The sequence below is a fragment of the Lepisosteus oculatus genome, chromosome 7 (genome assembly GCF_040954835.1).
Source record: "Lepisosteus oculatus isolate fLepOcu1 chromosome 7, fLepOcu1.hap2, whole genome shotgun sequence".
In the NCBI taxonomy this organism is placed as follows: Eukaryota; Metazoa; Chordata; class Actinopteri; order Semionotiformes; family Lepisosteidae; genus Lepisosteus; species Lepisosteus oculatus.
In genome coordinates, this window is record NC_090702.1 from 23,351,005 (window position 1) to 23,365,778 (window position 14,774).

At 42.2% G+C, this 14,774-nt stretch overlaps 2 protein-coding genes across 4 annotated transcripts; one reads left to right on the forward strand and one right to left on the reverse strand.

The window, feature by feature from the left end:
* Positions 1-589: 589 nt before the first annotated feature.
* nots (nothepsin) lies at positions 590-9,446 on the reverse strand. 3 transcript variants are annotated; one of them, XM_006633582.3, is made up of 10 exons: positions 9,278-9,446; positions 6,928-7,037; positions 5,013-5,193; positions 4,462-4,579; positions 3,341-3,459; positions 2,845-3,044; positions 1,971-2,093; positions 1,390-1,534; positions 1,111-1,209; positions 590-866 (listed from the first exon to the last, which is right to left on the reverse strand). In XM_006633582.3, exons 2-10 carry the CDS (start codon positions 6,981-6,983, stop codon positions 684-686), a joined length of 1,224 nt encoding a protein of 407 aa, XP_006633645.1. In that variant the 5' UTR covers positions 6,984-7,037; positions 9,278-9,446; the 3' UTR covers positions 590-683. The 3 variants fall into 3 exon arrangements, with proteins under 3 accessions (XP_006633645.1, XP_015208183.1, XP_015208184.1); XM_015352697.2 differs by lacking the exon at positions 9,278-9,446 and adding an exon at positions 9,017-9,228; XM_015352698.2 differs by lacking the exon at positions 9,278-9,446 and adding an exon at positions 9,017-9,228 and having other exon boundaries at positions 6,928-7,089.
* A 2,518-nt stretch (positions 9,447-11,964) lies between these two features.
* Positions 11,965-14,667, forward strand: lrrc10 (leucine rich repeat containing 10). Its single transcript, XM_015352903.2, has one exon. It carries the CDS (start codon positions 12,292-12,294, stop codon positions 13,156-13,158), a length of 867 nt encoding a protein of 288 aa, XP_015208389.2. The 5' UTR covers positions 11,965-12,291; the 3' UTR covers positions 13,159-14,667.
* The last annotated feature ends 107 nt before the right edge of the window (positions 14,668-14,774 follow it).

Here is a 14,774-nt window from a genome sequence, read left to right on the forward strand (position 1 = left end):
ACTCCACTCAAAGCACTTTAAAGGTAATGTGGACTCCCCTCCACCACCACCAATATTCAGCCCCCACCTGGATGATGCAACAGCAGCCATAGTGCGTCTGTCTGCTCACCACACACCAGCTCTCAGTGGGGAGGAAAACAGAGTGATGAAACCAATTCATAGATGTTATTAGGAGGCCATGATTGGCCAGGGCCAAATGGGAAATTTGGCCAGGACACCCCTGGGATTTTAAATGACCACAGAGAGTCAGGACCTCAGTTTTACGTCTCATGTGAAGAACGGCACCTTTTTACAGTGTGTCCCCGTCACTATACTGGAGCATTAGGACCCACATGGACTGCAGGGAGAGCACCCCCTGCTGGCCCCACTAATACCACTTCAAGCACCAATCTCAGTTTTTCCCAGGTCTCCCATCCAGGTAGTGACCAGGCTCACACCTGCTGACCAGCAGGGGGTTGTCAGCTATGAGTTACAGGGTGATATGGCTTCTAGCTTGGCTCTACCTAAAATGCACATACAGTAGCTACATCTAAAAAATACACATATTTGAGAAAGTAGAGGAGGTCAGTCAAGGAAGACACAGGAAAAAGCATGTTCATCTGAATTTATTAACCTGGCTGAAGTTGTCACAGTTTAGCACGGCTCTCTCTCAATCAGGAGAGGGCAGCTCTCCTTGGCAGGGCCTACACCCTCAGACGACTGCCATGCCAGGCTTTGGCAAACCCCACCCGGTCATTCCCTCGGTCAAAGATGCTGTAGAACTCCGAAATGAAGACATCCCCCAGGATCCAGAGAGGACCAGAGGAGGTTTTGATGTCTATAGCCTGGAATCCACTGAAGCACAACTCTCTTCCTCCCAAAGTTTCCTTCAAAGAAAGGCCACAGCTCAGATGCGCCACCCAGCAGCAAGCCAGGAACAGGACATGACACACTTAGACACAAGCGCACGTGGTCTGGCCTTCGCACGTGATCTTATTTGAATTTTTGTTTTTTAAAAAGACAGAATTATGCCACATTTTCTGTAGATCCGGAGCTCTTAAAAAAACATGAGCACCTTTGCTATGATAACTACAGGGAAATAATAAAGTCTGGCTGTACAGAGGTGCCTACCTTTCTCACGTACGAGTTAGCAGACAACTTATACACCACCTCATGGATGGTGAATTCCACTAAGGGCAGGCTGGACAGTCTCGCACAGTCAACTAAGTACTGAAAGATTAAAAAAAAACCCAAAACAGAACTTTTTACATTGTCTGGCCTTTGTTGTAAAATTCACTGTGGAATACAAAGCAAACGTTCCACTCGGTTCACGGGGGGTTCATAATAAAAACAAACAGGCTTTCCCCGAGAGGGCAGTGAACATGACGAGAGCTCTCCCGTCACCCTCACCTCGCCCAGCTGCGATGGAGTGGCTCCAATGTGCTGCTGCAGGGCCAGGATGTCCACTGTGGGACCAGTGATGAGGGAGGTGCCCGTGTCCACAATCGCCTGGCAGCCAGTAGAGCAAAAGGCCACATGACCCTGGATTTTCACACTGAAGAGAACGGACAGCAAGTACTGAACTGAAGGGCAGCGCATAACTGATCCAAGTTGATGATCATGAAACAGGCTTGGCTTATGTTCTCAATAAAGTGCATGCTGCTGAACGATCCCAACATTTATAGAACACACCAGAGTTTCAGCTTTTACTGTGGTTATGCTGTTCGGTTTAACGGGTTTAATTGTTTTTTAAACTACTTTAAGCAAGCAAAGAGAGCTTATTCTTTCCTTTCAGGAATCTACAATAGCTGTTCAGGGGAACCAACAATGCACTCTCCCTTTAAAAGCCCTTTTTGAATTTCATTCCAGCACTGCACCATAACCAGTCAGAACATTGAAAAATCAACAAGAAATGAAGGCAGGATCCTTGAGTTTTCAGTAGTTGTATTTAAACGGTTATAAAGATAATTTAAAAAATAAAACAGGCTTACTTGTCCACTTTGATCTGCCAGTAGGTTTTCTCAGTCAGTGGGACCCAGTTAATGGAGCCCTTGTACAGAGACTCATCAATGCCCCCCAGTAGCAGCTCTCCTCCCACCTCATCTTCTTTCCGTCTGGAACCAGAAACACATTCAGACTTGCAGACCTTCCTCTCACAGCACAGCTTTATGCGTAAATCTCTAGGTCGCAACTTCTGTAATTGCAGATAGACATTTAACTGCGACGGGAGCGCATTGCTGCTAATCAATGGGAAAAAAAAACTTTACTTTAAATTTCGTTATAACGACAAAATGATCTCGTAAATACGGAACAGAAATTACCATTTCAGCGTATGAACAGCCTGTTACATTGTGCATTGACAGCACCTAGTCAGCTGGAACTGTGAAATTTCGAGTGTCGAGCGCTGCAGAATTAAACGGACGCACTTTCCACGGGGGATTATTTCCAATGACGTTACAATTTGTGCCTAACTGAACACAACCATCACCATAAGGACAGTCGCGTGTGTCTTAACAAGAGCGCATCGTGCAATCGATTCCACGGCTTTAAACTGAAAGTCGATGTAGTTACTGCATGACAAATTGTGCTGTCTCGTGATGATACAGTACGCAAGATTGTACTCTCTCATAATTACGAGATTAAGGTTTTTGTTTCTCTGATGGCAGTTTTGTGCTTCAGTGAACTACAGAGCACTGCAGCATCTCTCTCTGTTTTTAGCATCCAAGACTAAACACGTCACTCATTAGGAAAAAACAAACAATGTGGATGGATAAACAAAGCGACCAGGTAAAGTGTTGTTTTTTTTTTCCCTCCAGCACTGCCTGTTTAATAGGAGACGAGAAAGAAGTGAAGATGAACACCAACCTGCTGAGATAGAAGGAAAATACAGGGCTCGTCACCTGCTTCTGTGCCACCAAATTGTCAAACACGGGAGTGCTGCCCCCTTCAGCGAGCGAGGGGTAGCCCAGTCCCAGAACCCCATCGAACTGCGCCAGGGCAAAGGTGAAGCCAGGCTCGAACACCGACTCCCCGAACTCCTGACCGCTCACAGCTATATGGCCAATCTCCGGGGTAAAGAGATACACGAACAGTTATCAGAGAGACCACATTGCCTGCCGCGATCTCCGCCAAAATAAACTCCAGCAAACATGATTTCACAAATAATAAACAATCCCAACAAACCCAGAAAGGTTGAGACGTCCTGCGTTTTATGTTGATTTTGCAGGTGTGGGTTTGCATCGGTAACCAGATAAATTGTCAGACACTTTATAAAATAATAGAATCGACGTATGTGTTAGTGCAGCTGCGAGCTCAATGACACATGTTTCAAACGTAAGACGTTCGCCAATACAGGAGTTACCTTTAACTGGTCTTTAGACACCACTCCTACAAGCTGTCCTGACCCGTACTGAATGGAAAAGATCGTCCCATCGGCAACATACGTGCTTGACTTGAAGGACTTGAACTTGCGGTGCGTACCTGAAAAGAAAAATACAAGACGCGTTTAACCCTGCAGGACTGAGGGTGATTTTGTGAAATCCCCAACTATACTAACGGCAAGAAGTGACATCATGTTTTCGGTGTCAGGTGCCACGTTTTGTGGGTTTGTCTCCAAGACTAAGCAGCAGTGAAGAGCACATTAAAGCCACCTAGATAGATGTCAGTCTAAGAGATCATTAAGTTTGTGCCTTATTGCAACCTCATTTGTATTGGTCCTTGCACAGAGAACGGTTAAAAACAAAGCAAAAAAAAAAACAGGACTAGCCCAAGGCACGCTGTAGGTTAAATATTGCAATTCCTAAAGCAAGGAAAAAAAACTCTGCTTTAAAAAGGTCTCTTCAGAAGGACTTCTCTGGTAGACTGTACCAAACCCCAGTCTGCTCTGCACATCTTACTTGACCAATGCCCAGTTATAAGTCCTCTCAATAGGAAGGTTAATTTATTATTCAGTTATTTGGTTAATTAATTTCATGAAGCTGTTGGAGGGGGTGCATTTGTTACAGAGCTCTTGGCAGTGATAAGCTGCCTCTTTGAAATCTATTATGTTCATGAGAACACAAGAATGGTTAGAAACGATATTCAGCCCATGTAGCTCGTTTGGTAGTTAATAAAGAGTTCTTGAAGGGCTCCAGGACATCACCTTCAACAGCCGGCTGGCTGGGTAGCCCATTTCTTCCTCCCACAATCCTTTGTGTAAAGACGTGCTTCCTATTGGTGGTTTTAAATGCATCGCCACGAAAATTCGACTTATGTCCTCTGGTTCGTGTTTCATTGCATTCGGGTAAAGCATTCGGAGTAGCAGATGAAATTAAATGTCTTAGATAAATATAAATGCAAATTAAATCACGTCTAATGTGCGCGAGGCGGAATTAAACATCTATATTGAAGAAACATGGGTTTCTAATCCTGTAGTGGACATTGTTTTAATGGAAAAAGTATATATATTTAGTTCGACGGGTTTTGTGTCCAAGCTTTACTTACTGCAAGCTTCGCTGATGCAATACAGTGAAGGAACCCAGAGGTTAGATGAGCCAGTATCGAAAACCACGGTAAAATTCTGAGGCGGAGTCCCAAGACTCACTTCTCCATAATATTGGGCCTTCAAAATGCAATGAAATAGAAAAATGGTTATTCTGACTGTAATTAATACATACAAGGTGCATTTATCTAAAATAGTCTATTGTTGTTTCATTTCATTGCAGACATCCACTAGTGTACTAATATTAAGGTATTCAACCACAATATTGTATTTAGATTGGCTACAGACGAACGGTATCCTTTAGTATTGTATTTGCCAGAATACTCCACTAGATGTCACCACAAATTAAGAAGCAATACTACTGTAATGTGCCGTGGAATCTGATTCCACAATTCAACGCTATACCATTTAAAATTTGCATGCAAAGAAGATGGTTCGGTTTGGTCCTGGCTTAACCAGTGTCATTAAAGAACTGCAACAAGAAAAAAAACCCAAACAATTATATTGCTACAGCCAAGTCTTGAATGGTTTAGTCTTCTCGACGTGAGCATACATCCAAGAAGTTGTAGAGGCTCTCTTTGGTGCTTTGGAGGGTGGAAGACGGCAGTCCAGGAGGGTAGCACTGCGAGTACTTCCTGGCAAAGACATCTGGCTGGTGATCCCTCAGGTAGTTCTCCAGCTGCTGAGTCGCCCGGAGCTCCTGTCTCACCGATGAGAAGCGTTTCAGGGGTATCCTGGAAAAAAAAAGGCGTGTGTTCTCTAGTCATGTGGTGGGAGTAATACACTTACTGTTGTATAAGGAGTAACAAGATTAACCAAAACAAAATGATACCTTAGTTGTCCTATACCGGCACAAATGCTTAGTTTTAGTCGAAACAGTTTAATGGAAATAGCAGCGGTTTAGCTTACTAGAAAAATTAGGTTTCACACATCATTCCTCCATATAATAGCTGTGAAATTGATTGGACTCCATAATGCCAAGCTCATTCTCCAGAAACCAGTTCATCTACCAGCATGTCTTTAGACTGTGGGAGGAAACCCATGTGAATGCAGAGAGAACATACAGTTTCCACACAGATCACCCCAGGCCCGGAATCGAACCCAGGAACCCAAGGTAGCAATGCTAACCCCTGTGTCACTGTGCCCCGCCTACTCAACAGATAATATTATATACAATTCTAGAGATCCCCAGTCAAGCTTTATTTCTTAAAAATACCAATGCTTGTTGTGCCATACTAGCAACATCTTTGCTACCTCATCAAAGGAAATTACAATTTAATTGCATTGGTAGGGAACACAATTTACAATCCCTCACTAAATAATTGTTTCTGTGTGTAATCAAGCACCTCTCATCCACTATTCACTGCTGGACTACAAATGTCATTTTAAAAAAAATCATATACAAAATAAAAGGCATTTTAGGTGCATCTGAGGTTGTTTATTTCACTTTCTGTAATTTACCATCAAATATGCTAAATGTTGGAAATCAATAGAATCACTACTGTATATATTTCTGAAGGGCTTTCAGATTTCCCACATGTGATCTCTAAATTACAAATTACACACATCGAACTGGTTGCAGCAAAATTGTTTCAGGTCTTCAGAATGTGATGATTTGATAACTACCTATAAATCCAGCCAGACCCCCGCTAAAGACCTACAGTATGTAACAAAAGCTGTTCCCAGGAGTCTAAACAGGAAGAAACAGGTCAGTGTTATAAGCTTTTCCTTATAATCGGCTTTTCCTATGACCAGTGCAAACAAGTGAAGATTTTCCTTGCTTCAGTAGATGTAGATATTGCTTTCCTCCCTGAATTGGAAAGTAAGATTGCGATATGGTACTTTATGCACCCACCTCCGTGAAACATCTTATCATCCTTGGGGAATGCAGAAAGTATCAGTGTTTCTTTACTACAGTTAGTTGTTGTTTCAGTTCTTAATATTTTCCCATGTGTGGAAAAGTAACAAAATGATTCAAATACACGCTACCTACCTTTTCTGGAAAACGATTTTTTTTTGCCATTTTCCTGCTGGTGTTGTTTTTTTCTATCGGTGGTTAGAAAAGAACTGAATCTTTCACCAGCAAAAACAAACAAAAAAAGAATATATTGATCTGTACACATTAAATGTAAACCTTTTTACACTGGATAGAACCCAAACATGTTTATTAACCATAGCAAAAAAGTTACTATCGTATAAAATGTGTTCTGGACCATTCAAGGAAGCTCGATAAAGCCGCAGATATAGATACCGTAAGCCTGTTGGAGGAATTCGATTTGATCTAATCAACTAGGCTAGAGTGAAATTAAGGATGTACAGACAAAAGTAAATTGCTAAAGCACTGAAGTGGACAGAGGTGCACAGCAAACACATTCGTTTTTATACTGCAGGAAGGATGAACCAGGGTGCTCCACTGTCCTGGTAAGTATTGCATTAAAAGAACCGCCAGCAGCAGAGAGTTGACTTACCTTGTTAAACACTCAGCCGCCTGAGCGCACAGGAGCGTCACCACAATCCACTTCATCGCGGGGTCTGAGCCCTGAAGCAAGGCCGTCTGCCTGGCTCTGTCGCGGTGACTCTGAGGGTCAGCAGCGCGGGCACAGGGTTTCAGGTCAGACTGCACCTGCAGACTGCGTCCACACAGCGCTTAACCCTTCCCGACCTGGCGCAGTCCACAGCGCTGGCTTGAAGCGTGCGCGTTGCTTCGGTGTGGGTGCAGGAGCCCGAGCACCTCTGGGAGGTGTAGGCCCAATGTCGGGTCATAACGCCAGCTGGACCTTTTACAGTGACACCACTTATCCACTGTAATAGCACACTAATACTGCTATAACAACACTTACCTAAAATGTCAGATGGTTACAAATAACGTTGGTATGTGCCATGCAGTGCAATTTAGACACAGGAGTGCAAGAGTTGGTGTGGGTGAACATGCAGGCATCTGCGTGGAGACCATCACATGCCCACTGACCCCTGGACACATATTACAAAGGAGGCACTTCAGCTCAGCCAGCCCACTCCATTTTAAACATTTTTTGCTCAACAAATACATATCCTGAATCCAATCTGTCCAGTTAGAATTCCACAGGTACCAGATAAAGTCACATTAAGGAAAGGAGGTGAGGGTGAATGGCCTTCTGTTGTACTGTATTATAGCCTTTTGTCCACTTGTTTTGATATTGTGATTTTTAACTCTTTGGTTATGGATGGCCACACACATTAGGCAAGTTGTAACCTTTAGGACCAGATTAACACTTTGACCCATATTCCATTACTATGAATTATTGGTGGCTGAAGTGCCTTTGACCATTCACCTATGCTACAGTGCATTACATTACAGCTATGTTTCAAATAAAATTCGAGGCCTGGTACTCTCCCTCCTGTAATATTGTAGATCTCTGTTGGCTCACCTCCCTTGTTAATGCAATCTGCTCACCCTGGCTCAGCCAGAATTCTGCCAAGTGTCTTGTCTTCAATCGCACTCCGCCAATCTCTCTGCATGCTCCCTATTTTGCCACACAATCCTAATCCTACTCGATTCAAAAGACTTTGCTCTCAAAAACATCCCACTCCTGTCGGTCTGTACCCTCTTATCTCTCCCAGCTCTTCTGCCCAACTGCCTGCTTGCTCTTCTCCACTGCTGTTCCTCAGGAGTATGTCCTTTCATAATTTCTCTTATTGGCTATAACCATGACACACATACCAATTGGATTTTAGATTATTGCTTTGTCTGTACATCTTTGATATAATTTCAGTTTATACCACTCTATTAATTTATTTTTGTTCCTTGTTGCACTTTCTGCTAATCCTATTGTCATATTATTGAACTTGCATGTTACCATATTTATCATCTCCTTTGTACTTAATTTCAAATATCTGTGTGGTGCAAGCCACCCTGGATAAATGATAAAATGCACTTTATAACTAGCATCACTCTGGAATGCGTACAGTTAAATGGAGAAGGAGGCCACTGCTGCCCTGCTGTAAGAGCCGGTGTTTGTCATAGCAAGCGTTCATGCACACCTGGGGCAATTCGACCTCACAATGAGTCCAAGCACACTCTGCCTATTTCATTAATCAAACATTTGGTAAATTATCTACAGCTCATCTGCTCAACTGCAGCATTTCAGAATCACCCCCTTTGTGAGGTCCTAATCACAATTGGGTTTTTTTTTTTAATAGTCATAAATGAAAAACAAATCCAGCTTCTGAAAAACAAGAGTCATGTTCCTTGTTCACCTTCCAATGTCACTAAAATGTGACCTCACCATCCCTGCGGTGACTTTGACACTGACCACCATTAACTATATAAACACATCAGTGAAAAGAAATAAAACACCAGCAGCTGAAATTTGTAATTTAACTATGCTCCAACTCAGAGTGGAGTACTGGGTCATTCAGTTGAAACATCAGCAATCTGATGGCTTAAACTGAAGTCCTCTTACAAAAGACAACTTAATAGACAAGCAGGACCACATCAGTATGTTACTCAATTAACACAGTTCTGTGGGAACAAGACATACAGGTAAACTTGTTTCTTCCCTGTAAATAAACACTCACCTTTTTAAGCCACCTGCTGCACTTCAGTTACTTTTAACTGTCTATTTTGGCCAGACAGGCTGAACGCTATTAGAGTTTAACTAGTTAAATAGGTTGAAGCCGCACATTACTCCCTGTGAAAAGACATCGTAGTTCAGGTCCTCTACTACGTGCTATGCTTTGCTCAAGCTGAACTCCGATTAATTAAACCCCAGGTGTAACTGACAATTTGTGAAAGAGACCAACTTTGCTTTTAGCTGTGCAGCTGTATGAGCTACTTACCTGTAACTTCCTGTCAGCAACCTGAAATGTGAAGAACAATTAAAAAGGTGTAATCAAAGTAATAGCTGAATTAAGGAACAGTGTCCCAACTAGGATAAAAACAGCTAGATGCTACAGTGCACAAAAACCAAAAGTGAGAATTTCTGCTCTGAAGAATCCCAGGAGCTGGTTTGTGTGCCTGGGCTAAAATATAGAAGAAACTTAAAATTAGTGTTGCATTAAGTCTTAATTAGGACCAGGGAATACCACTTTATCTGCACCTGACTCAAATGACAGCACAGCACTTTGATATTCAATCAATTCTTGGGACTCGGTGGATAAATTAAAGGTTCTGCTTCATTTTTAAAAAGGATTTATCGCTTTCAAGAAAGGAATCCCTGCAAACCCTAATAGAACAAATGTGAAAAAGTCAGTCATTGGAAGTGTACACCTGTTCTTTTTTATTCGAGCAAGTTAGAAAAACAAGGAATGTACTGGTACGTCAAAATCAATATACAGTCAGCACTAGATGAAAGACAAGTCAATGGCAAAAACAGGAATAGCTAATGGAGGGAATATTTTGTTGCACATAAAAGAAATAGATTTTGTAACTGAAATATGCATAATGTTTATGGGCCAAGATTCAGTTCAGACTTTGACACAATTTCAAAAACTCTTCTGTTCAGCTGTAGTAATACATCTCTGGGAGCAGGATGTTAACCAACGTAATCAACTCAAAATTCAACCTAGCGGATTTCATTGGAATGAGCAGTGAAACATGAGCCAAAGGGCACAAGTGGGAACTAGGTGGGAGCACATTTAAAACGGAGAACAGGAGGCAGCTCTTTACCTAAAGGGTTGTGGGTGTATGGAGCAAGCCATGTTGCTGGAGCCAATACCTTGGTGAATTTCAAGATACTGTAGATCCTACACAATACGAAATGGGCAATATAATCTGAACCTTTTTATGTTCTTAATCTGAATTATAGACTTTTAAAATCAAATCAGGTAACCCTCTTGTATTTTAATTGTTGAACAGTTGCAACCAGGTATGTAAATACTGTGGTAAACATGGTATAATATTGTAATAACTAACAGAGACTAGCATAGTTAAGGTCCTTAAAATAAATTTGGACTTTATCCCACACAGTGTTTTGGTCATTTTAACCAAACTGTTCTGACAGTTAATTAACCACATAACTGATTGACAGACATTTCCAGGTTAAATGGAATTGGAAGTCTAAGACGTAGGAAATCCTGAGCTTAAGGGCTGAATTCTATTCCTTAGAAAGAGAAGAACAAATGGAATTGCTTTTCTAGGAACCAAGGTGCATACAGTACATCAAGTATCCTATAGCGGTTCTCTGAACACCTTGTTAACCCAGAGACGTAACAGCAGCTAATGAGATACCTCTCTAGCTGTGTCCAGATATGAGAGAGATCAAAGTTGGCTTCAGTGTTTAAAAAATAAAAAAAAATTCAGTCTGAATCTGAAATGTCCTACAGATCTTATTGAATTAATAAGGGATAATATACAATGCACTTCAAATATATTCATATGAAATGGGATTTGTAAACCATAAAATTCCAAAAAGGTATACAGATTGGATAATATTTCATGTTTAGAAAAATCTAAAAATGTTACACAGTAACCTTAACAGCATTGCACAAAACAAGACCATATTTGTCATTAATTTAAGTCCAGAAAATTCAAGAGTCGCATTTATATCTTCCCCTCTAGCTATGTTTTTGTAAATCTTCCTCTGGCAGGGATTTGTTTTTGTTCATACAGTATTTAATTAGGGTTAGGAATAAATCTGGTTGTCACTATAAGTATTTTACCCTTATGTTGGTGATGCAGCTATGTTTGCATAATCTTTCACAATCTAGTAGTGCTGACGCCCCAGTCTCACTACACAGAGTTGTGTTTACTGAGCACAGTACTTGAAATGAGCACCCTGGTCTAAGCAGACAACTCTTTTATCTAAATTTAACATTAATGGCATGGTGCCTGGTTCCCTGGATTTTCTCTCTCGGTCTCTTAATGTAACGAAATATTTTCTTATCTGGAAAAAACATTGTTTTTCCAGGTTCTTGAATTAAAGGGATCAGTGCTCAGTATTCAGTCTCTGTCACTGCTGTACAGTTTGAGTTTCCTTATTGTAAAGCTGTTTTCACCAGGAAAGCACCTCAGCAGCCTGTGTTTACACACAGGAGAAGATTTAGAGCAGCCCGATATCTCCTGAAATTTGTAAAATAAACAGACAACTTCATTTTCTTTCACGATGGGCTGACAAACTGCAGGCGCCCCAGTCCAGGCCTTTTCAACTCCGACCGGCTTGGGAGAAGCTATTTTAAGACCATGATAAGAAAGAAAAAACTATGTTCTTCATTTTCAGTGTTGTTCATTCTTAAACTTATGCTTCCGGCCCTGTATGAATTACTACTTCGGAAAGAGTTTGCTCAAGCCCCAGTACGTTTAACCATCTGCAAAGAGAGTGAGGCAGATGGTTTATTTTGAATGGAGATGGTATATGGGAAATGTCCCAAATTCTAGGAATTGGTGTAGAGAGAAGGACCACTTAAGTGGGCTGATAATGTCAGGTATCCCAGCCGTTCACTAGCACAGAAAGGGCAAGAGCGTGACTGAACTCCAGCAGCGTGTGCTGCTACAATCTACAATCACCCGGCACTCCCTCAGCTATCGCAGACATTCCACAGCCCCAGAAAGACTGCAAAAGCGATCCGTTATAGGAGGGACTCTGCCTGTTACTCTGTTCAGTTGCACAAGGAGCTCCGTTTCTACAGCAGAACGTTCTAGAAGCAGCATGTCAAAGCTATTAACACTGAAATTCCTGGGATTTTTCTAAGGCGTTATCCAGGTATGGACACTCTCTCTTTGTAGCATTTTTTCACCCCTGTAAAGTTGTTGTAACTTCAGAAGAAAACTAGAAGCACGAGGTACGTGGTTTTCTACTGAACAGTTAACCAGTAAATTCAAGCTTCTTTAAACCTGCGTGCCGATTTTCTGATGGATGTGGCTTGAAGGCCCGACGATGGGGAACACAATTCGAGGTGTGGTTGCCTTTATCCCTTCTGAGAAATGCCAAGCATTCCTAGTGGGGGAGTTGAAGGAGATGCCCATTGACCGCATGGTCGACCTGAGCGGGAGGCAGCTGCGCAGGTTCCCTCTGTTGGCGTGTCGCTTCAGCGAGCTGGTCAAACTCTACCTGAGCGACAACCACCTGCAGAGCCTGCCCCAAGAGCTGGAAGGGCTGAGCAAGCTGCAGATTCTGGCACTCGACTTCAACCACTTCAGAGAGCTCCCCCAAGTGGTGTGCAGCCTGAAGCAACTCAACATCCTCTACCTGGGTAACAACCGCTTGCACTCCCTGCCCTGGGAGCTGAGCCTGCTCACCGAACTCAAGGCCCTCTGGATCGAGACCAACTACTTCAGCGAACTCCCGGCGGTCATCAGCCAGCTGGCCAACCTCAAGACCCTCCACTTGGGCTACAACCAGCTGCGCTCCCTGCCCGAGGAGCTGGGCCGCCTGAAGGAGCTACGCAGCATCTGGCTCTCGGGAAACCTGCTCTCCGAGTTCCCCCCCGTGCTGCTGGAGATGCACTTCCTGGACGTGATCGACGTGGACAGGAACAGGATCCGCCGCTTCCCCAGCCTGGCGCATCTCCGGGGCCTGAAGCTGGTCATCTACGACCACAACCCCTGCGTCAACGCGCCTGCCGTCTCCGAAGGCGTCCGGAGAGTGGGGCGGTGGGCCAACAACACGGAGGAGGCTGGGGAGGAGAAGGGGAATAGAGACGAGCAGCCGCCGCCACCAGCCGACACCAAGGAGCTCCCCGCAGAGGAGCAAAGCGAAGCCGAGCAGGAGGCCGCAACCTAGGCCGGACAGCGATCAAACTCCTCATGACAAAGTCCCGTTTAATTTCAGGAGCAAAGCCACGCTTCATGAGCAAACAGTACTCATTATTCACTGGTAGGTCAATCCGCTGTATGCTAGTGGCTCAAAATGTTATCTGTATAATCAGTTTAAATACAGGATAATGTGACTTTCCAACATCTATGATGACACAGACCTGACAGAGAAACGTTTAAGGGAGATGTACTTTGGCAAAACAACATTTCCACATACAACCGAGGACTCTAATGTGAGGGGGAAAAAAAATCTCAAAACTTGCTTTCCAAACTCTGAGTTTAGGACTGTTAGAGAATACTTAATTGGAAGAACGTATAACTGCATTTTTTATCATATGCATACAAATACTAATAAACATTCATGTTTTAAATAGATTGTAGAGCATTGTCAGAATTTTGCTCAGCAAGAAAACTTTCTTCCTGAAAGAAACCATCTCAGCTGAAGGTCAGTAGCAGGACTGATTCAATGGTATGGTATGTCATTTAGGATAAACAAGCCAGTAGTTCAAAGTCACCACAACCTAACAAGTGAAATATTTTTATGAACTCGATAAGTAAGTTCAGCAGTAGTTAATATACTCTATGCAAACTACACCTAACGCAAGCTCGCCACTAATACTCGAAGATTAATTCCGATTTCTGAACACCTGACATGCATACTCCTCAAACAACAGTTTGCAGAATAAGTTTACAGACTTGTTTGGCTCTATCACAGATCTGTCAAGTGTCTCTTTGAAGCCACATTTTTTGCTTTAATCTTGAGCTACACATTCTCCACAAGGATTGTTACAAAAACATTAACATAATGAACAGGTTATTCACACTTGTTGGGAGAGAAGAATTAACTCTTTGAGAAAAAGCTCCACGCTTATAAGGCACAGGTTTACCCTTTATCATCTGGTTTTCTATACCTTTTCTACATCTAAAGCTCTAATTATCTCTCACGTTTAATTGTTTGCTTCTTGGCTTATCAGTTGCTTGAGTTTTAGGATGCCAGTTTGCCAATATCATAACATGATTGTTTTATTGACTGTTTCTTGCAGTTAAAGAAAAACTGCATTCTAATTCTTAACACTTAAGGAGCTAGTTAGTAAACTACCTTTCCACCCCAAATCAAAGTTGATCTGTTTGGGACTGCAGACCTTAAATGAGAATTTAAGACTTCAATAAACCACTATTCTGACAGGGGCCATTAGAGATCAGGTAATCAACAGACACAAATTCAGTTACAAATAAAATACAAAAAATGTATCAGTAACTTTGGAATAGAAATTTCAGTTTAGAAGTAGTAAAGAATAAAAACGGACTAATGGAAACTTCAAATATCTAATCATATGAGCCATGATGACACCGATTGACACTGTTTTGTGTTAAAACTTTCAACTGGGCTGTCAGGAACAGGATGCCTGACATGCCATTGTAGGTTCTCACTCTGTAACACTGTAAATATTAAAATAAATCATTTGAACTTGTGAAAGACATGGTTTGTATTAAAAAAAGAGCATTTTAAAGGACAATCATACAGTATACTTCTTACTGACTGTATGCATGGAGCCAGATTAATAATTCACATTTATCCTTTGC

Coding starts and splice junctions, on each gene's coding strand:
- nots (XM_006633582.3), bottom strand. CDS start 6,983: ATGAAGTGGATTGTGGTGACGCTCCTGTGCGCTCAGGCGGCTGAGTGT. Junction 2,094..2,844: donor TTTTCCTTCTATCTCAGCAG/GTTGGTGTTCAT, acceptor TTCTGGTTCCAG/ACGGAAAGAAGATGAGGTGG. Junction 1,535..1,970: donor TGGCAGATCAAAGTGGACAA/GTAAGCCTGTTT, acceptor CGTTCTCTTCAG/TGTGAAAATCCAGGGTCATG.
- lrrc10 (XM_015352903.2), top strand. CDS start 12,292: ATGTGGCTTGAAGGCCCGACGATGGGGAACACAATTCGAGGTGTGGTT.